Source organism: Elephas maximus, chromosome 12 (genome assembly GCF_024166365.1).
Source record: "Elephas maximus indicus isolate mEleMax1 chromosome 12, mEleMax1 primary haplotype, whole genome shotgun sequence".
Taxonomy (NCBI): domain Eukaryota; kingdom Metazoa; phylum Chordata; class Mammalia; order Proboscidea; family Elephantidae; genus Elephas; species Elephas maximus.
This window is the reverse complement of record NC_064830.1, coordinates 82,302,834-82,325,231: the sequence shown is the minus strand read 5'-3', so window position 1 is coordinate 82,325,231 and position 22,398 is coordinate 82,302,834. Positions and strand designations below refer to the sequence as shown.

General features: G+C 47.4%; 1 protein-coding gene across 2 annotated transcripts in view; it reads right to left on the bottom strand.

Annotated features, from left to right (window-relative positions):
- Positions 1-22,398, bottom strand: part of EEF2K (eukaryotic elongation factor 2 kinase) — a 72,406-nt gene that overhangs the window by 13,296 nt on the left and 36,712 nt on the right. For both annotated transcript variants that reach the window (XM_049904361.1, XM_049904362.1), the window contains exons 4-16: positions 17,951-18,011; positions 16,078-16,115; positions 15,444-15,615; positions 11,721-11,870; positions 11,166-11,298; positions 10,590-10,717; positions 9,415-9,616; positions 7,706-7,773; positions 5,816-5,893; positions 4,909-4,971; positions 2,121-2,255; positions 1,763-1,951; positions 419-543 (exon numbers count right to left, since the gene is read on the bottom strand). In XM_049904361.1, the coding sequence (XP_049760318.1) occupies positions 419-543; positions 1,763-1,951; positions 2,121-2,255; positions 4,909-4,971; positions 5,816-5,893; positions 7,706-7,773; positions 9,415-9,616; positions 10,590-10,717; positions 11,166-11,298; positions 11,721-11,870; positions 15,444-15,615; positions 16,078-16,115; positions 17,951-18,011 (1,542 nt within the window). The remainder of the gene's footprint in view (positions 1-418; positions 544-1,762; positions 1,952-2,120; positions 2,256-4,908; positions 4,972-5,815; positions 5,894-7,705; positions 7,774-9,414; positions 9,617-10,589; positions 10,718-11,165; positions 11,299-11,720; positions 11,871-15,443; positions 15,616-16,077; positions 16,116-17,950; positions 18,012-22,398) is intronic.

The following is a 22,398-nucleotide window of genomic DNA, read 5'->3' as shown; positions in this document are numbered from 1 at the left end:
TCAGGAATCGAACCCAGGTCTTCCACTCGGAAGGTAAGAATTTAAATCACCCACAATCTTAACACCTAGGTACGATCACTCTGAATCTGAGGCTGGATATCCTTTTGGACATTTCCTCAGGCAAATGTTTACATGTAATGGCTAAAATGACTACCATTTATCGGAGCTTGATGTGCCCGGCACTGTGAAAATTGCAAGCATCATCTCACTTAACCCTCACACAACAACCCTAGAATGCATGTTCTATAATTCTTTCCATTTTACAGATGAAGAAACTGAGGCCAGGAAGGTAAAAGAACTTGCCCATAGTGGCTGGACTGGTAAAAGGAGAGCCAGATCTATACTAATAGCAATAAGGAAGCTTCTACCTGTAGCCCAGGCTTTCACCAGCTCCACCTGAGCGCCAGCACCACAGTACCTGTCTGGGCTGAGGTTCTGGCCAGAGTCAAAAGCTCGTGCCACCAGGATCATTGACTGTCTGTCACCAGCTTCAGCTGCCTTTAGTAAGTAATCGAATCCTTTTGTTTTATTCTCCTCTGTCTCCTGTCAGTACAAACAAAAAGGGGGGAAGGGAAACAAATGAAACTTGAACTAGAAGGAGCTGCCAAGACCTCACTAATCAATCTTCATAAATATATTTACATACACATATACATACATATACACATATATACATATATATATGTACACACACACGCACACATGGGACAGAATGGGAGGATGGGCAACACGGTGGGAAGGGGAACTTTACTGCAAACCTCTTCATATTCAAAAAAAATTTTTTTAAACATGTGACTATATTACCTATTCAAAAAGTTGAAGAAATAAAAGGCCATGGAGTGTCTACGCACCCTCTTCCAGTGTGGGACTCCCCTTCCAAATGGGCCATGGCCAGGCCCACTGAGGAGAGCTGGTGCCCTGTGTCCATGGTAAGCCCAATCCAGCTCAGCCATGCTGTCCATCCACAATCCTGGCCCACATGACAGGGAGGATGGGGACAGATTTGCTGGGGCTACCCACCCGCACACAGTCTCTAAACTTTCCTGAGGAAAGGCTCGCACTCTCTAGACCTTGCCAGGTCCTGTTTACCACCAAGTCAACCTCGATCCTCTCCTCCTTGTGCAAACAGACCAGGGCAAGGGAGAAGAAGCAGACCCCAAACGGATTTCCTGATGCAGCTACATCCTGCTGCTTCAGACCCAGCCCTGGCCCCATGTTCTGCACCATCTCCTCCAGCCCCATGTTCTAGCTCTACTGATCTGCTTCCTGTCCTTTGATCTGCCATCTTGTCTCTCACTGCTGGGTCTGGGCACATGCTGCTCCCTCTGCCTGAACTGCTATCTTCCATACCCTGCTTGGCTGACTCCCACCCAGCCTTTAGGTCTAACTTAGATAGCCGTCCATCCATCCATCCATTCATCCATCCAACAAATATATATTGAGCATCTGTGTGCTGGGTTCTGTTTTAGGCACTGGAGATGCAGCCAGAACTGACAATCAACAGGAAGTCTCTGCTGCCCCCTCAAAGCCCCAGTGAGGAGCCCTTCCTCATTTGTTACCAGCAATATTCTCTGCTTCTCCCGTCATACCATGGCCTGATGATGTGCCTGTCACCTTCCCCTCATCCAAGGATGGAAACCAATTCCATCCATTTCAACTAACATTGGGACATTGCCTGGCCCCAAACCAACACCAGGATTGAGAGGCAGGTGAATGGCGGTTGATCAGGCCCCCTCTGGCTTGGTCCCTGCCACCCTCTCACCTTCAGAGAGACGTCAGCCAGGATGTGGTGAGGCAGCTGCGAGTACATGAGCCCCAGGCCCACAATGGCCTCCAGCTCGCCCAGGTCAGCCGCGTGCTCCAGGTGGAAGACCGCCGACTCACGGTCCCACTCCTCGTCCTTCTCACAGAAGCGCCCGCCCTCATGGTACCGCACCATGGCCAGATGGACCTGCCACACGGATCCACACAGATTGGTGTTGACTGGCTGTCTGGGAGGCCAAAGCCAAGCACAAGGGCTGCCCAGACAGCCTGCAGGAGGAAGCGATTAGCAGAGAGGTGTGTGAGCCTGGGGCCCCAGGTTAGTGTAAAGAGGGTCCCGAAATGGACGTTACTGATACCTTCCCCAAAATGGACTTCCCAATCTTCTTTTCAAGGTCCAGAGCATTAAGCCTTTGCACTTCCAGGGCCACAGCCGAAGGTCTCGGCAGGTGGAGGCGGGAAGAGTTGAGAAGATTCCACTGCTCCACACAAACCTGAAGGGAGAGAACGGGGCATGGTGGAGTTTACGGGCCAGAGAAGCCGGAGGGCTGGGCAATGGATGCTCGACACCAGCTGTCAGCAGCCCCTATACATGAGCCTGCTGGCAGGAGGGAGGGCAGAGAACCCTTGGAATTTCAAAGTTCCTTGGACAAACACTGTTCCATTTCTGTTCACTCGCATTCAGCCTGTTCATGGGTGCTGAGAGAATGTTACGGCAACAGGACAAAACAGCTCGCAGAAAGGATTGCAGCATCTCAGAGAAGCCATTTTCCCTCATTGAGCTTCTTTTGGTTGAGGGGTTTGACTCTAAGCTGCCCCCTTTGCCCAGCTCCCCAAACCAGGCACCAGGAGACTCTGACTTCTCACCTTCCAGCAAATCCACTTTGCTTTCCTCTGTGAATCACTGCAAAGACACAGCAAAGCTGTGAGCAAACTCAACAGGGTGGCCCAGGGAATAGGTTTAGAAAACATGTCATCTCTCCCAGGTAAAGACACCCCTATCCAAAGGTTCTCTCAGAATAGAGCCAGGAAGCTGTGTGCACGTGCCCGAGGAATCAAACATTCACTGAGGAAAAGAAATCTCCTGGCACGGCAAGCCTGAGAGGTCAGATTCACCAAAAACTTAAAGAGGGTTGGGCTTCTAGAACCATCCTCCAAGCTAATGTGTCCCTCACTTCCTCATATGAACCACCTGACCCTTCAGGCACAACCCCACCAGCTGCCTTCCAGTCAATTCTAACTCATGGTGACCCCATGTATGTTGGGGTAGAACTATGCTCCATGGGTTTTCAGTGGCTGATTTTTTGGAAGCAGATTGCCAGGCCTTTCTTCCAAAGCACCTCTGGGTGGACTTGAACCTCCAACCTTTCAGTTAGCAGCCGAGTAGGTTAACTGTTTGTACCACCCAAGGACTCCATCAGGTGTTCACCAGTCCTACTGATTCAGAACCTCCAGTGGAGAGCCTGGAAATCTGTATTTTTAACAAGCCTTTCAGGTAATCGGTACCATCAGGTAAGTCAGGGCCACTACACCCCACACACTCTTCTCTAGCTGACTCCTACTTTGAACCTCCTCACTGGCAAGCCTTTGCTAGGCCAGGCTCTCTCCCACCTGGAAGGTACCTCTCTCTTGCTCTAGTCCTCTCTCTTCAAATTCTACCTGTCCTTTAAGACTGGACCCACTCCATGACACCTCCGCCTGGTGCCTTCCCCATTACCCCAGCATGGCTTGACTGATTATTTACCACGTGGTATTTCTCAGTCGGGTCAGATCTTTTCAGCATGGTGTGGAGCAGGGTTTGCCTACCGCAGCACTATTGCCATTTGGGGCTGGATCATTCTGGGTTGTGGGAGCTATCCTATGCATTGTAGGATTTAGCAGAATCCTTGTTCTCTAACCACTAGATGGCAGCAGCACCCCCTCCTCAGTTGTGACAAGCAAAACTGTCTCTAGATATTGCTCAATGTCACCTGGGGGTAAAAATCACCAGGGCTGGGAACCACTGGTGTAGAGGTGAAGAAACCAGGCTCGTGAGTCTGACTACAAGGGCTCAAATCTTGTCTCTACCACTTCCTAACCAGGGAACCTGGGGAAGGTTGCCTTACACCCCAGTTCTCATAAATAAAATGGGGATGAATAATGATAGCACCCACCTCACTGGGTGGGTGCAAGAAGTCAATGGAATTAATACTGTAAAGCACCTGCCTACATGGTGTACTTTAACATGTGAGCTATGGCTTTTGTTGTTATTTCCCCTAAGGGATGGCGGCTGGACCTCTCTAATCACCTCTCAAATCCCCCAGTATCTTGCATAACATCCTGCCCAGGGCAGGAGCTCAAAACATACTTGCTAAGGAGATTTGCTCCTAAAGAGAAAGAAGGAAACCAAAGACTAAAAGAAGAAAATGGTCTGACAGACCAATTGCCTACACAGACCACGGCCTCACCTATCCAGAGACCAGGAGAACTAGATAGTGCCCAGGTACCACCACCAACTGTTCTGACAGGGGCCACAACAGATGGTCCTGGGTAGAATGGGAGAACATTGTAGAACAAAACTCAAATTCTTAAAAAAAAAAGCCAGACTTACTAGATCAGCAGAGACTAGAGGAACCCTCAAGATTATTGCCCTGAGATACCCTTCAAATTTTGAACTGAAACTACTCCCAGAGGTCACCTTTCAGCTAAAAAACAGATTATCTCATAAAATAAAAAATATCACCCATGAGTACTGTGCTTCTTTTAATTACCAAAAAAAAAAAAAAATCATCTATATGAGACCAAACGGTCAACATTTACCCTAAAGCAAAAATAAGAAAGTCAGGGGTGGGGTAGGAAGGGAAGCAAGAATAATGGAAACAGAACAACCAGAATGGAAATAATGAGAATGTTGACACAATGTAGAAAATATAACCAATGCCACTGAACAATATGTATACGAATTGTTAGATGGGAGTCTAATCTGCTGTGTAACCTTTCCCTAAAAACTCAATAAAATATTTTTATAAAAAGAAGATTTGCTCCTTGGCAAAATCTTCCTTTAGTAGGTGTGTGAGGAAACTAGGCAGGCAGCCACAGGCATGAGGAAGGAGAAACAGAAACAGAGAAGGCAAGCAAGTAGCCATAGGATTCCTTGGGGCTCATTACCCGTCCGGAGCTGCCCAGGCTGTCTTCGTCAGACTCGTACCTCCGATTACCATTTGAGTGGCCCTGCATGGAGGCAGAGATTAGATTGAGTCAAAGAGGGCTTCTTCCAGAGGAACTGGCCCAGCCCTCCCCATGTGACTCTCTCCAGGGGACCCTCTTCCTGGGAACTGGCCCAGCCCTCCCAGGTGAAGCTGGAAGCCTTGTCTGCTAAGCAGAGAGGATGCTGGGTAACAGGCATGAATGATGGTGCCAGTACAGCCAAAGCCTTAGTGTCCCTCCCCCTATGTGAATGGATGGAAATGAGTCAAAGCACAGGATCCCAGCAGGCCTTCTGGGAAGGGTGACAGGAGCCCCCAGGAAATGAGGCCAAGTCCTTCCTCTTTTTATTCACAATCACAGAGCTGAGATCAGAGGTCTCCAAGCAAGACTGGCTTTGATCTACAGGTTCAATTTTTTGACACATGGCAAAATCTCTGAATAGCAGATGCTGCCTGAGAGGCTGCCCTCACCACAGTACCAGTGGAAGTGTGCCTGAGGAAATCAACCTCTGGGGCCCTTTCCAGGGTCCGCCAGAATCCTGTGCCTTTGAGCTGAGCCCTTCCACCTAGACCAGCCCATTTTGGCCTATTACCCAGCATCCTTAACATAGCAACCAAAGGCTCTAGCTTCTCTATAAGATCTGTCCACCGTTTTCAACCTAAGTATACCTAAACCACCATCCTCGTTCCCTTACTTGCCCACATTGTTACCATGTTTTACCTTCTTCCTGTATTTATCTCTTTGTGAAATGGTCTTGTTTATTAATTTACTTGTTATGCTCTCTTAAGACCCTCTCAGACTCCCTTCTGGCTCTTTACCCTCCTGGACAATGAGGTAACCCTGGTCTTGTTTCCTGGGAGGTCCTTACGTGTTCTTGGGGCTCGGGGTCATCCAGCTCACCCCGCTTCTCACTAGGGTATCCGCTGTCCCCACTGTTCTCAGAGTCCTGTGGAGAGAAGACGGCCTTAAGGTCCCAGTAGTCCTCTGAGTACCTGGTGGGGGTGGTGACATCTGGGCATCTCTACCATTTGCTTTCTCTCCTTTATCACATAACATGCTTAACATTTCTCTTCCTCCAGCCCCTTCCTGGTTAGATGACAAGGAGGCAGTACAAAGGAGTGGCTAAGAGTGTGGGCTCTGGAGCCAGAATGACTGGGCTCAACTCTTGGCCCTGGTACTCGCCAGCTGTGATCTTGGGGAATTGCTTAATCTCTCTGAGCTGCAGTTGCCTTAGCTACGGAATCAGGATTAATTATGGCACCTACATCAAAGGGCTGCGAAGATGAAATGAATGTTAAGGTGTGAGAATGTGGATTGTAGTAGGTGCCATTAAGAGTGGCTCACCTAGGTCTGCCTTGGGCATTATGCTCTTTTAAGAACTACTTATATGAGATCAAATTGACAACAGGAACTCAAAAGGTTAGACAGGGACCTTAGGAGGTAGTAAATTTATGTTAATGAGGGAGGAACAACTCAGAAAAGGAGGGTGAGAATGGTCGCACAACTCGAAGAATGTAATCAATGTCACTAAAGTGTACATGTAGAAATGGTGAATTGGTATATGTTTTGGGTATTCTCAACAACAGTAACAACAAGATAAATAAAATTTAGAAGGGGGGAGAAAAGGAACTCTTGTGACATCTAGAATGGACACATTGTGAAAAATGTAATCAATGTCACTGAATAATTTGTGTAGAAATTGTTAAATGGGAAATTAATTTGCTCTGTAAACTCCCACTGAAAACACAATAAAATATCATTTAAAAAAGAAAAAAAAAAAGAGTGGCTCACCTATTTCACAGGTGGAAAAACAAAGGCTGGTTTCAGGAATATGACCCATGGACCAAAATATAGCATTGAGATCAATATTTACTACAACTAAGCCCTCAGCTTAAACTGCACAGGTCACCTGGGCATATTTTTTATCTTTCTAGATCTGAGTTCTGCTCTGGAAGGGAATCTGGTATTATCTTTATTTATTTGTATATCATATATATTTATTTGCATATTTATATCATATTTATGATCTTTGGTGTTGTTCGCTGCCGTCACGTCAATTCCCATTCATGGCAACCCCACGAATGCAGAATAGAACTGCTTCGACGGCACTGGGTTTTATTTTTTTCATAGGGTTTTCAAGGCTGTGACCTTTCAGAAGCAGGTCACCAGACCTGACCTCCCAGGCATCTCTGGGTGGGTTTGAACAGCCAACCTTGCAGCTAGTAGCCAAGCGCTTCACTATTTGTGCCACTCAGGCTGCCTGGAATCTGGTATTATTTGGGATAGCCAAAACTTCCATCCTTTGCCCATCGATGTTGACTTTTTGCCATATCTGCATGTCACCTGCATCCTATTAATTGAAAACTTTTATCTTTTTTCTTCTTGATTCTACTAAGAAGTACTTCAAACATAGAAATAAAAATAGAAAACACTAAAATGAACTCTTGTGTATCTACTACCCAGCGCTGTCAACTCTTAACATATGCCTTAGTTACATTTGAGCTTTTATTTTAAAAAGTAATTAAACCATTCATCTTAAAATGTAGGCCTTTTGTGTGTCCCTCCCCATCCTGGTCTCCTCCTCCTCCAGATAAAAACACTTTCATTAATTCATAAAACCTGTTGCCGTTGAGCCGATTCTGACGAATAACTTACCTCTGAATCTGAAGATTCACCCTCCCTTTCCACTGGGAGTCTGTCTGCTCTGCCCACCCTCCTGGGGCTAGAACCTGCAGCCTCCCTCTCTCTCTCCACTCACCCGCTGGTTGTCCAGATGGTCATGGTCTCTGTGTGCCATGTTATCAAGGTCGCCGAACACCGGCCAATCTGGGCAGGGAGAAAACAGAGATGATGCACTGGCTTCACTGCTGGAATCGTTCACAAGACCAACCTAGGGCAGGCCGTACCTGCCACCAAACCTTTTTATTTATTTTTAATTGCAGCAAACATATATGCATCAAAGCAGTTTCCATTTAAACATTTTTCCAGGTACAATTCAATGGCTTTAAACACGTCCATTATGTTGTTCAACCATCACCACCATCCATTTTCGGTTTTGTCCATTAACCTGAAAAGAAGCTCAATGTTCCCTAAGCAATGATTGTCCTTTTACCCTTCCCTCCCATCTGTCCAGTATCCACTAATAAATTTTGGTCTCTATACACTTGCCTATTCTACATAATTTATCTAAACGGAATCATACAATATTTGTACTTTTGGGACTGACTTATTTCACTCAGCATAATGTTTTCAAGGTTCATCCATGTTGTGGCATGTATCAGGACTTCATTTCTCCTTATGTCTGAGTAATATTCCATTGTGTGGATATATCACATTTTGTTTATCCATTCATCTATTGATCACTGAGCTCTTTTTTTTTTTTTTTTAATTCTTCAAGAAGGGAGCAAAATGGGGAATGAATGTTGTCAGCACCTGGAGGGGCTACAGTTCTTCCTTAAGAGCTTATTCCAATACAACTATTGGTCTCTACTTGTATGGAGCAAAAGAAATTGAAGGAAACCAAAGGCTTAAAGAAGAAACTAGACTACAGGACTAATGGCCCACACGAACCATGCCCCCTTCTAACCTGAGACCAGAAGAACTAGATGATGCCCAGCTACCATTACCTACCATTCTGACCAGGGACACAATAGAAGGTCCCGGATGGAGTATAAGAAAAAATGTAGAACAAAATTCAAATTTCTAAAACAGGCCAGACCTGCTGGACCGATAGAGACTAGAGGAACTCCTGAAACTACTGCCCTAAGATACCCTTTGAACTTGAAACTGAAGCTATTTCTGGAGGTCACCTTTCAGCCAAATAACAGACTGACTTATAAAATAAACAACCTCACTCATGAGGAATGTGCTCCCTTTACAACCAACTATATGAGACCAAATGGTCAACATTTACCCAAAAGCAAAGATGAAAGGCAAGGAGGAGAATGGAAGCTAGATCAACAGAAACACAAGAAACACAATGGAAATGAAAATGTTGACACATTGTAAAAATTATAACCAATGTCACAGAACAAGTTGTATAAAAATGGTTAAATGGGAACCTAATTTGCCAGTAAACGTTCACCTAAGACACAATATTATTTAAAAAAAAAAAAAAAAAAGAACTTATTCCAAAACGGATAGTGGTGATGGTTGAAAATGTAAAGTGAGATTCGAATGTAGTCCTCTTTTTTGTTGTTTTATCACATTCGGTATCAGGGTTTTGCTAGTTTCATAAAGTTGCCTTAAAATAAGTTACTTTGTTTTCTATAACAGGAATTGTTTTGTAGCATTTGGATGACCTGTTTCTTGAAAGTTTATTAAAATAACTTACCTATAAAACCATCTGGGCCATGAATCTTTTTGGTTACCATGTCTGATTTTCGAACATAAATAAAAGCCAGTTTAGCTCTACCTGGTACCTGCCCCCCTCCAATCACAATGGCCAGGGACCAAATCATCACTCACGGGGGTTGTCTAGTTTCTGGCTGTGCGGTGTGGCTGAAGACGGTGAAGAAGGCAGAGAGTCAAAGGTCACATCACTCATGTTCTCATCTCCAGAGTTCTCTGAAAGGCGAAGGAGCAGGGGGGGCCGGCTCCCAGAAAGGGTCCTTACTCGGGGGCTCCCACATTTTTCCTCAGTCCCCCTCAAGATGGTCTTGGCTGATTGCTGGGGACATTAACAAGGACACTCACATCACACAAGCACCCTCTGGGGATAAAGGGCTCTCCCTGTTGTTCTCTCTAGCCCTGAGGTCCTTTGAGCCACAACTCCTATAGATGCCCATTTAAGGGCTTACATAAAATCTAAAAATAGTCAGTGGGAATGAACCTTAAGGTCTCCAAGAAGAAGCACCGGGAACAAAAACTCAAAGGCCCTGCCAGCCAGCATTCCCCAAATTATTGACCACGTTCTACAGTCCTGACTACTCTGGATTCCCACTACACATCCAGAATCCCAAGTTGGACTTACCCAATGTTCTTTCGTATTGAGTTCATGTAGCAGGATGGGCTGGGAGTGAGGTAGAGGTAGAGGTGGGGTGGGGTGGGGTGGGGTGGAGTGAGGTGGGGGTGCGGTGCTCACATCCTGAACACAGTGAGGTGCCCAGAGAGCCATGACTTGTCCAACCACTTGTCAACAAACCACACAAACACATACACCACACACCTTCTCCCTTCTAGGTGCCTGTTCTCCTCACGGAAACCCTGGTGGCATAGTGGTTAAGTGCTACGCCTGCTAACCGAAGGGTTGGCAGCTCGAATCCACCAGCTGCTCCTTGGAAACTCTATGGGGCAGTTGTACTCTGTCCTATGGGGTCGCTATGAGTTGGAATTGACTTGACGGCACTGGGTTTTTTGGTTTTGGTTCTCCTCGCACTAGTCAAAAATTGTCCTACCTCAAGCAGACACCAGTGACTCTGTCAGTGGAGACACTTGGGAGGGCTTTTGTGAGTAACTAAGTTGGAGGGAGAGGAAGGGCACAGATGGGAGGGATAAGATCCTCCCAGTCCTGATACTCTCCATCAAGCAGGGCCTGGCCTGTCATCGCACAGGGTCTCTGGACATGCCGGCCCTGGTAGCAGCAGGGCCCACCAATCTGGCTGAGAAAAAGTGGTCCGTGAAGGTTCACACAAGGCACCTACCAGCAGCTTGGTGTTCTGATTCACGGTGTCCCTCTCCTTTGGCGAGAGGTCGAATGGTGCCAGGCCCATGCTCTTGCAGATCCGGTTGCAGGCATGCGAGTAGAAGAAAAGGGCCATGCCCCGAACGCCTACAGGAAGAGCAGGTGGGGTCTGGAGAGTCTCTATTGCACTTGGCACAATAAACATGGAAGGGGTAGGTCTATCAAGGGCTAAACTGGCAAGGGTCAGAGCTCCCAGGCTCCCATCTTGATGACCTTGGGAAGGCCAACACGCTGGGTCAGTCTGTTTCCCTGGGTGCACAAAGAGCTCTGAGACTTTAGGATGGAGTACAGTTTCCATGGAGTCCCTAGATGGCGCAAATGGTTAAGTGTTTGGCTTCTAGCCAAAACGTCCGAACCCACCCAGAGTTGCCTCAGACAACAGGCCTGGGAATCTGCTTCCAAAAGGTCACAGCCTTGAAAACCCTATGAAGCAGTTCTACTCTGCACACATAGGGTCACCATGAGTCAGAATCAACTCAACAGCAACTAACAACAACAACGGTCTCCATGGAAATAAGCCGGCCTCACCACCTACCGAGGTTGCCGTCTCCAAAGTCAGTGCCTGTCTCAGTGTGGATCTGCGGGTCAGTGTAGAGGTCGCCCACACCCTGGATGTCCACCACAATTAGCTGATGGCCGGAACGCTCAAACGTGAAGTGGCTGAAGGCCTGCGAGGTATCAGGAAGAAAAATGTGGTTGCAAGAGACCAGGCTGGGGGCTGTGCGGACCCTGGCTAGCCACTGCTCTGAGGGGTTGCGATACCCTAGCGCTGTCCATGCTATAGGGGCTTCTTCTACAAGGAGGACTTTCACAGAAGAAAAGACACAAAAAAGAACTGTTTAGTTCAGAAGGGACCCTGTTCCTACAGCCACCTTAGGTCTGTAGACACAAACTGGCACAGGGTGGCTGGTGTCCCATTAAAGAATCTCATTCGAAATGATCCAGAGAGATGAAGGGACCTCTAAGGCTGATCCTGGCGGTGGGAGACCTCTCTGTGCCTCAGGGGACCTTCCTCTCTAGCAGCTGAGTCTGGCCAGGCTCCCATCCCAAAGGGGTGGAGGTGTGGGCAGAGCGAGCCCCAGGGCCTCACCTGTGGCGTCAGGCGGATGTTGTCATCGCGGACAAAGCCCGAGTTGGAGTTGTACTTGATGTACTTGCCCTCAATGTAGTGTTCCAGGTGGAAAAGGGGCTTACCAGGTCTCTCCTTCAACTCGATGATGCACATTTGCATAATGTCCACCTGGTTGGGGCAGGAGTGGGGATCAGGTGGAGGGACAGGGCCCAGGCAGCACCCTCTTCTGATGAGGAGGGCAGGGAGGTTGATATGAGCCAGCGTACCTGGATTCAGGTCCTGCCTCCATCACTGACTAGCTACCTACGCCAGAAACCACTAATTGTCCCCCAGTACCCATTCTCCACTTTTCCTCTTAGAATGAAAACTCCCATCCCTGAGTTTTAAGAAGATGCAAGGCCATCCAGCTAGGATTGACACTGCTCAGCTTCTCTTGCAGCTAGGTGTGGCCATGTGACCACATCTGGCCAATGGGAAGTGAGCAGCAGTGATGGTGCAACTCGAGATGGACTTCTTCTCTTGCCCCTCCCTGAGGCTATAAGGTGGACATCTGCCAGTGAGCCAGAACTGACCACATGGTACAGGACAACTCCCAGGGGATGGCAGAGCAACAAGACAGAAGGAATCAAGTCTTGAATGACTTCGAGGAAAAGCCCCACTCCACTCAGCCACCCACTAACATGGGACTGTTATGTGAGAAATAAACCTTTTCATGTGAGCATGTGTTTGTAGGTTAGTTTCCTAAGCAACTTAACCTGTACCTTACACTGACACTGTGCGTTTGGGCAAGTTACTTCACCTCTCTGTGCTTCAGTTTCCTCACCTGTGCATGGGGATCTCAGACTTAGTACAACGATTAAATTCATCGATGCATGGAAAGTGTAAAGAAGTAAATCAATGTTTGCTGATGCTACTGTAATCAGCAGACACAACCCTAGAGTAATATATACCAAACTGGAAACAGTGATTCCCTCCTTGCAATGGGGAATTAGGGGAACTTTGACATTCCTGTCAGTCCCTGGGTGGTGCAAACAGCATGTTTGGCTGCTAACTGAAAGGATGAAGGCTTGAGTCCAACCAGAGGTACCCCAGAAGAAAGGCCTGGAGATCTACTTCCAAAAAATCAGCCACTGAAAGCCCTATGGGGCACAGTTTCACTCTGACACACACGGGGTCTACATGAGTCAGAACAGACTTGATGGCAACTGGTTAACCAGTTGACATTCCTTGCTGAATTTTTGACAAGGTATATGTTTAATTCTGTATATAAAAAAAAAATTGACAAGGTATATGTTTAATTCTGTATGCAGAAGAAAATTCATAAATACCGTATATGGTTTGTAAAGTACTGGACTATTAATTGAAAGGTTGGCTGGTGGTTCAAACCCACCTAGTGGTACCTTGGAAGCAAGGATCTGCTTCCAAAAGGTCACAGCCTTGAAAACCCTATGGAGCAGTTCGAGTCTGCACACATGGCGTCACCGTGAGTCAAAGTTAACTCAACAGCAACCACCAACAACCTAGTTTGTACAGTGGGGTAGGGAAGACCTGTGGTTCTTTGTGATCTCCTGGCCCATCCCCTTTTACACAAGGAGTCACCCATGGCATTCCGTCTTCTTCAATGCCACCCATGATATTGGAGGAACCAGGTCTGAGTTCTCCCAGGAAACAACCACCCTGAGAACTGCTCAGCTAGGTCACTAGATGCATTCAGAAGACATGCAGAGGCTGGGGCAGTTTAGAGCTGAGAATTTCCCCCAAACATGGCCTCAGTTCAAATAATCAGCCTGAGGGGAAGGAACAGCCAGTTCTCAGAGGGTTCCCGCCCCAGTGCTGGCTCCATCCCTACAAGGAAGCAGCAGAGCAATCTGCTTGGCTAGAGGGCTCACTAGGTGAGGGGCAGGCACACAGCAGCGAGTGGTCAGCCTGAACCTCCTCAGAGCAGCCTATTCTTCTCCCTTCATTAATTCAACCACATTATTATTTACTGAGTGAACAAGACAGATAAAATCCCTGCCCTGGGGGGTGGGGCAACTAAAAAATAAACTAAATGAGCAAGACTCTTCCAGATAGTGCTAACTGCTTTGAAGAAAACAGAACAGAACAAACCAGAATGACAAACCAGAATGATGTGGTAGATGGTGACTGGGTGGAAGGGGCTACTTCATTTAGGGTGGTCTGGGCTGGCTTCTCTGAGGAAATGACAGACAAGCTGAGACCTGAACTATGAGAGGAGTTAGTTATTTCACAATCAGGGACAGAGGCATAGAGCACAGACAGGGCAAAGGCCCTGAGGCAGGAACAAGCTTAGGAGGAAGAGAAAGGAGGCCAGGCTGGAGTGCAGCAATTACTTAAGGAGGTCACAGCCCCCAAGGGTGGGGACTGTGGCTTCTGTGTCCAGCCCAAGTATGCTTAATGGAGGGCCTGCAAACAGCAGGCACTCAAAAAATGCTCCTATTGCATGGAAGTGTGGCTCCTCCAAGACACCCAGGAGACAGTGCTTTATATCCAGTAGGTGATCAAAACAGTGAGAGAGCTGAACTATGAACTTAAGCAAGGCCTCTAGAGGCCCAGAGAGAGGACTTTTTCTTCTGAAATGCCCAGAAGCAACAAGAAATTCTGCTTGCCTGGGTCACTCACCACCCCAGGGCCTCAAATGAAGGGGCCAGCCTGGCAGGGGGTTAGAAAGTCTGGATTTGAGCCCCAGCTCCAGTCTTGCCTGGCTGGACAAGTCACTTAACCTCTTCGAGCTCGGGTTCCTCAGGGAGCAGACACGTATTGCTTCTATGTGTCTAGTATCCATTCCCCTCTTCTTCTTCTTCTTCTTCTGCTTTTTCTTGGGGGCACCCCTTCCTCAATCTCAGTCCAGGAGGTCTGGGTGAATGACCTATATTCCTGGCTCTAAGGCTGGGCTCAGGCTTGCCCAATCTGCATCCACCCTCCCCCTGGCCGTAGTGATTGGCTCAGCAACAGGCATCTAGCCTAATCACAGCCAATGAATTCCAGTTCTGAGATTTTTATTGGAACTTGTGGGAAAACAGAGGTTGTCATTCCAACAAAGTTGCTGAGAGTGCAGAGAGTGAACCTAAAGCTTCTGGTAGCTGACATGCCACTATAAGTCCAGAGGCTGCCTGACAGTGATGCCAACACAGAAGAAAACCGAGGCTAGAAAGGGGGGAAGATTCCCAACAACCTCAGTTTGGCCCTGAATCCAACCGCGCCTACAGCCAGAGCTATTTTTCAGTTACATGTGGTAATAAGTGCCCTCTTTTGATTAAGCCAGATTGAGTGGGCTTCTGTCACTTGCAGATAAAAGAATCCTGACCAACAGATCAGGATAAAAACATTCCAACCTCAGAGCTCTGTTTTAAGGAATAAATGACTCTCTACAGATAAAGTACTTGGCTCAAAGTGCTCAATCCCCAGAAACCCAGGTGCTGTTGAGTCACCTCTGACTCACGGCAACCCCACGTGTGTCAGGGTAGAACTATGTGCCACAGGATTTTCCACCACCGATTTTTTGGAAGCAGATCACCAGGCTTTTCTTCCGAGGCAACTCTGGGTGGACTCCAACCTACAATCTTTCGGTTAGCAGCTAGCACGTAAACCATCTGTACCACTTAGGGGCTCCCAGAGTTCAATAAATGGTTATTAGCGTCTGTTAAGGAGGGGAAGAAGGGAACCCCGTCTGTAGACATTGCCGCACTGCACAGGAAGATGGTGGGTAGGGGTGCCACACACCTGCTTGGGGGGCTTGTGCCGGTTATACTCCTCCCCCCAGAGCTTGGCCTCCATCTGTAGACGCACATCCTCAAAGTACACGTCCCTGCCCACAGACTCGATGTAGCGTTTTGCCACGTAGTTGGAGGCCCCCTTCCACTGCTGGGTGTGCAGGAAGTTGGAGAGCTTCTTCCTGTGGGGAGGGGCGGCAGGGGGCCATCTGGGGACTCTGGGTTCACTGGGACACAGCCCTGGGGAGAAGCACTACCTGAGACCTCAGGACAGCACGACGCTGCCTCACCTGGCCCGGCTGCCACACCTGGTGGATAGAGCCACTAACACGAGAAGGACCCTGGGGGAGGTGGCACAGCCTTCCCCATCCCACTGCATCCTTCAAAGAGCTAGGAAGAGGGGTCAAGGCCTCATATTCTCGGCCTCAAAACACCAGAGATGAGTGGGATACTCCCTGTTTTCCCCAAGTCACCCCCAACCCCGTAGCTATGCCCAGCATGTGGCCTAAGGGAGACCGGATGGACAGGAGTTTGGGCTACAAGAAGGCAGAGGCCACTGTCTCTGTTCCTTGGCCAAAAACGTCTCAATGCCCCAGCTTTGGGGAGTCTGGGCAGGGCCCCGAGAGCCAGGCAGAGTCACTTACGTCCTAAAGCACTCCCTCATCGCTCCACGGCCAAAGGGCTGAAAGACACCACACAGAGGGTTATCAGTTCCCACACCCCACCCAGAACAACCCTGAGTCTGGAGGAGATTTTCCTATTGGATGTCACCTACCAAATGGGTGCCCCAGACCTCATCTCAATCCAAAAATCCCTGGGCCCTCCTTCCTGCCAACCCCAACCCAATGCCAAAGCCGGATAGACCTTCCGACCTGGAGGCTGCTGGGAAGATAAGGACCACCTCTATTTCCCCCACCCTAGCTGAGCGGAGGACCCCCCACCTGGGGGGCCAGGATGCTATGGGGGAAGAGGGGAGCAGTGCATGTCAAAAGATGTTTCTGTAACCAAAAGAGGTAGAAACAACTTAAATGTCCGCCCACAGTATAATGGATAAATCTCTGGTTTATCACTCAACACAACACCATACCGCAGTGAGAATGAACAAATTACAGCTATAACAAAAACACGGTAGGACCTCACAGACAAAACGTTGAACCAAAAAGCCATACTCAAAAGGACACACATTGTATGGCTCCACTTATATGAAGTACAAAAACAGGCAAAACTAACCTAGGGAGATAAAAGTTAGCGTGGTGCTTACCCTTGGGAGTGGGGGGCAGGGGGTGACCAGGGCTGAGATGGGCTTCGGGGGTAGGGGCTGGTTATGTTCTGTTTCTTGATCTCAGTGCTAGCTACATGGGTGTGTTCGCTTTGTGAAAACTTGCTGAGCTTAGACTTATAATATATGCACTTTTCTGTGTGTATGTGACACTTCAGTAAAAAATTCACTAAATACGAGACTGGAGAGCTCCCCAAGACTATTGCCCTGAGGGACTCTTCAAACTTTGAACCAAAACTAACCCCTCAGATCACCTTGTAGCTAAATAACAAACTGGCTCAAAAAATAATGAATATCACCCATAAGTACTGTGCTCCTTTAAAAAAATCACCTGTATGAGACCAAAAGGTCAACAACGACTTTAAAACAAAGATGAGAATGTAAAGGGGCAGGGAAACTAGATTAATGGAAACAGAACAACCAGAACAGAAATAATGAGAATGTTCACACACTGCAAAGAATGTAACCAATGTCACTGAACAACTTGTGTGGAAATTGTTAAATGGGAACCTAAACTGCTGTGTAAACCTTCACCAAAAACACAATAAACAATTATTTTTTTAAATGTACTAAACAGAATGTGGTCTACTCATACAATGGGATATTAGTCAGACATAAAGAGAAATGAAGTTCTGATAAATGCCATAACATGGATGAGCCTTGAAAACATTACGCTGAGTGAAATAAGTCAAAAAGACAAATGTTGTATGATACCACTTATTTGAAATATTTAGAATAGGCAAATGAATAAAGACTAAAGTTTATTAGTGGTTACCAGGGGCTTGGGGAGGAAGGAATGGGAGCTTCTGTTTGGGGTGACGTAGAACTTTTGGAAATGGATAGTGGTGGTATAACACAACATGGTGAATGGAATTACTGCGACTGGACTGTACATTTGAAAACAATTAAAATGACAAGCTTTTTGTTATCTATATTTTACCACAATAAAATTTCTTCAAAATGCATTAAAAAAAATTATCCTAACCTTTACTATGGGGGAAATACTCTATTTTCTAGTCTATTTCATTATTCTTTTTAAAAGGTTGGTTGCAACCCACAGAATTTATTTCATAGAACAGTAATAGGTAGTGACCTGCAATTTCAAAACCAGTGATATAAAGGATTCCCAACGTTAAAAAAATAAACTAAAGGGGGTGTGCAGGAGGGGCATGGACTGAAGCCTGCTCGAGAAAGCCCCCCACTCAGCTCTGTCCCACGGGGCTCAGGGCCTTGCTCACCTGAGATGCCATCTTGATCAGAACTTCGTCTTGTAGCCACTCCCCCGTGACGGCGTTGTACCTACAGGGACCAGAGCCACCCAAGGGTGCACCATCCATAACATGATCCCACCACTCACTGGGTAAAGGCCAAAGACCCATCTGGCCCCTCGCTGGCCCCAGGACCAAGCTCTTCCTCAGTCCACAAGGCCCAGCCAACCTGCTCAGCTGCGTTTGTGGACAGGTTCCCTCCTCTCAGGCTCCCACCACAGGGCCTCCTTCCTTTTGCTCCAGCGCAGCTGGCTTTGTACCTGTTCCCTCTTCACTGTGTCCCTGTTATGGATTGAATTGTGTCCCCCCAAAATATGTGTTGTAAATCCTAATCCCTATACCTGTGGTTATAATCCCATTTGGGAATGGGTTTTCTTTGTTTTGTTAATGAGACAGTAGTATATGGTATGTCTTAAGTCAATCTCTTTTGAGATATAAAAGGGGTTAAACAAGCAAGCAAGAAGCAAAAATGGGGGAAGAGAGATGTCAAGCCACATGAAGATCGCCCAGGAGCAGAAGCTCAGAAGAGACAATGACCTTCCTCCAGAGCTGACAGAGAGAGAAAGCCTTCCCCTAGAGCCGGCACATTAAATTCAGAGTTCTAGCTTCCTAAACTTTGAGAAAATAAATTTCTGTTTGTTAAAGCTACCCATTTGTGGTATTTCTGTTATAGCAGCACTCGATAACTAAGAAAGCCCATTTTACCATCTTCTCAGCTGTGCTGTGGGCTGACTTGCCCCTTGTCTGGCTCACAACAGCCTGTAACACCCCAAAGCAGGCCTCTGTCTGTCTTGTTCACTGCGGTGCCTGGTGTGTGCAAATGCTTAATAAATACATGTTGGATGAATGACGGAATAAATAAATATCCTTCTTATAACTGATCTGCATGATGAATGGCATGTCCCAAAGAGGGAGACAGCCGCGGCCTTCATCTTACTGTGTACCTGTTCAAGGTCCAGCCCCGGGAGCTAAGATTAAGGACTGTCCCAGCACAGGCAGGGATGCAGGAGGGTCCCGCATCCAAGTCCAGCCAGGAGAGGGGCTACTGTGTACACACCAAGGCAGATAAGGATAGAGAAGGTTCTACAGCTTCTATTTCTTCTCTCTCAGAACAAATCTACCTCTGGGCCTGGCTGGGCCTTCTCAAACAGGTTTGGCTGTTGGAACACTCCCTAGTTCTAAAACCTCCCCTGAGGCTGAGGTGTCTCTGATCAGAAGCCTCCTCTGGAACACCGCTCAGCAGGGGCAAGCTCCAGAACATTCCCAGCCCTAGTGAGAACAGGTTTCTCAGAGCCTGAGGCATCTACAAGCAGGGGCCTGACAGGTAACCTCCCCCAGGCACAGAAGGAGGAGAGTTTGTCAGAGCTGAAAACTTGCTCACATGTAGCCCAAGGTAAGTACTGTGCTCCGTAAATAACATCAATGATGATTTTTATTACTATATAGCGACTAAACCCTACTGCCGTAGCGCTGATTCTGAGGACAGAGGAGAACCGGCCCACAGTTTCCAAGGCTATAATCTTTATGGAAGCTGACTGCCATATTTTTCTCCCATGGAGCAGTTGGTGGGTTCAACCTGCTGACCTTTGGGGTAGCAGCCAAGTGCTCAACCACTGGGAAAAGAAATCGTCCTCTCTCACCTCTGAAAGAGAACGCAAAGTGAGGGGTGCCCAGATGTTGGGGTGGGGGTAGATATGCAATATTGGAAGGGTCTTATTTATTCATCCTTCACAACCACTAACATCATATAGAATTGTTCCAAGTTCCCTGAGCACTCACAATATGTTGGGTGCTTAAATATATTGCCTCACTTAACCCTCACAGCAGCCCAATGAGATTGGCAATTATTGGTCCCACTTTAAAGATGAGGGAAGTGAGGCTGAGAGAGGTGAAACAACCTACTCAAAAGCCAGGATTCAAGACCAGGTCAGTTAAACTAGAACCTTATTCTTTAACCAGCCCAGGCACAACCCATGTGGATGGGAAATCTGTCCCAATAAAGGGCTGGCTTGCACCACAGCTCTTCAAAAATCAGGGATGGAGGAGAAGGCCCCCAATTTAGAAGCCTCAGGAGATTCTAGCCATCAATGCCTGGCTCCCCATCACTGGTTGGCAGGGCTGGTGAAGTCAGCCACTTAGGTTAGGAAATAAAGTATTTGGCCTGGCCCCAGTTCCTGCTGAGCTCCTGGACCTAAGGGTCAGCTGCTGATCCCAGGGGCCTGCCTGTGGGGTCTAGTCCTCAGCCTGGCAGCCATGTGCCACCAGCCAGCCACCACACTGCTCCTGCAGGCGGGAAAGAGAAGAACTGATACCCTAAGGTGCTTCGACTCCACAGTGCTTACCTTGGCTGACCCCACTGGGAGGGGATCTCCAGGGCAGGGAGGAGGTGCACCTGGGTTCTAAAACCATCTCTTTATAAGGTGGAAGCAGGAAAAAAATGCAGAAAGATGGAGAGGACACCACTGTTTCTGCCTGTCTAGCATCTGTTCCCCCTTCCTCTGGTACCAATTTTCCTTTGGGGAGCCACCTACCCTCTATACTTAGAACATGTGGACTGGGTGGAGCTGATCCTCCAGGACTTCCTGGCATCAGAGGAGGGCATGTGATATGTGATTTAGATCTGGGGAATCACAGCAAATCTCCCTGGCCGCATGATTGATTCAAAGATGGGCATATAACCCAAAGCTAGGCCAATGAGATTCAAAACGGGGCCTTTTGTTTAAAAAAACAGGTGAGATTGGGTGAGATGTAATGCAGAGCTGCCACTGATGTAAAAGAGTCTGAGATCAAAGTTGAAAGAATCCTTATAGCACCTGGAACCAGCCATGCCTGAAGCCCACATACATGAGCCAACGATTCCCTTCTATCCTTCTGCCACCGCGAATTGGGTTTCTGTCACTTGCAATTGAAACAATTGTTGTTGTTGTTAGGTGTCGTCAAGTCAGACCCTATGTACAACAGAACAAAACACTGCGTGGTCCTGTGCCATCCTCACAATCACTGCCATGTTTGAACCCATTGTTGCAGCCACTGCGTCAATCCATCTCATTGAGGGTTTCCTCTTTTTGAAACAGAGTTTTGGCTAATTCGAGAGCACTGGACTGAGAGTGGGGAGATTAGGTAGTTAACTATCTGTGTGACTCTGGGCAAATGTCTTATTTGGGGCAGGTACTGTGTGAACTGAAAGGGTTGGCCTGGATGATTCTGATTGTCAAAGCTGCAGGGGCTACAGTGGTCACAGGGCAGGGAGAGCATGAATCATCTAAAGTTATGAGCAATGTTAGATATACTTAGGCAATTTTCTGAGGAGATGGCCTCATCAGATTCTAAATGCTTGACCAATAGGAAATCCAATGCCTCCAAGCTGTGTTCCATTTGTGAGACTTCCCAGGACTCACCCTCTTCTGTCTTCCTCCTCTACACCACCCCATCACACACCAGATTCCCAAGAGCTCCACAGGGCTCCCACAAACACACCCAGCAACTGTTTACTCCTTGCCATTGGAGGGGTGGGAGCCAGGACGGATTAACCAGTCAGCACAGTATGCACAGGCTTGCATTGAGCAAGGTAAGGATGGGCTTGGTTGTCTTTCCTGGCTAATCTGTGGTGAGTGATTGCACATGGGTTTCATCATGTCTTTGACGTGGTAGGAGGGAGGTGAAACTGTGCACTGCAGATTGATGGGAAGGCACAATTGGTCCTGTGCATACCTTGCTTATTGGGTAATCCAGCCCTGGGTGGAAGGCAAAAACCATACATCACATGCCCTGCCCCTCAACCCAATGTGGGGTGGAAACTGGCTGTGAATAAAACCATCAACCAATCTTAACCCAGTTCTAGCTGCTGGTGGGAGTCCCCGGAGGGTGTAAACAGTTAATGCACTAGGCTGCTAACTGAAAAACTGGATGTTCAAGCCCACTCAGAGGCATTTGGGTTTCCTAGGCATGGCAATCTACTTAAAAATTTTGCAGTTGAAAACCCTATGGAGCACAGTTCTATTCTGACGTACATGGTGTCTCCATCAGTCTAAATTGATTCAAAGGCAACTGAGTTTTTTTTTTTTTTAGCTGTTTGGTGACTGTCATGGATTGAATTGTATCCCCCCCCAAAATATCTGTCAACTTGGCTAGGTCATGATTCCCAGTATTGCATGATTGTCTACAATTTTGTCATCTGATGTGATATTCCTGTGTGATGTAAATCTATCGTTATGATGTACTGAGATGGCTTACAGGCAGTTATATTGATGAGATCTATAAGATTAGATAGTGTCTTAAGCCAATCTCTTTTTGAGATATAAAAGAGAGAAGTGGGCAGACACAGGGACCTCATACCACCAAGAAAGCAGCACCAGGAGCAGAACATGTTCTTTGGACCTGGAGTCCCTATACCTCAGGAGCTCCTTGACCATGGGAAG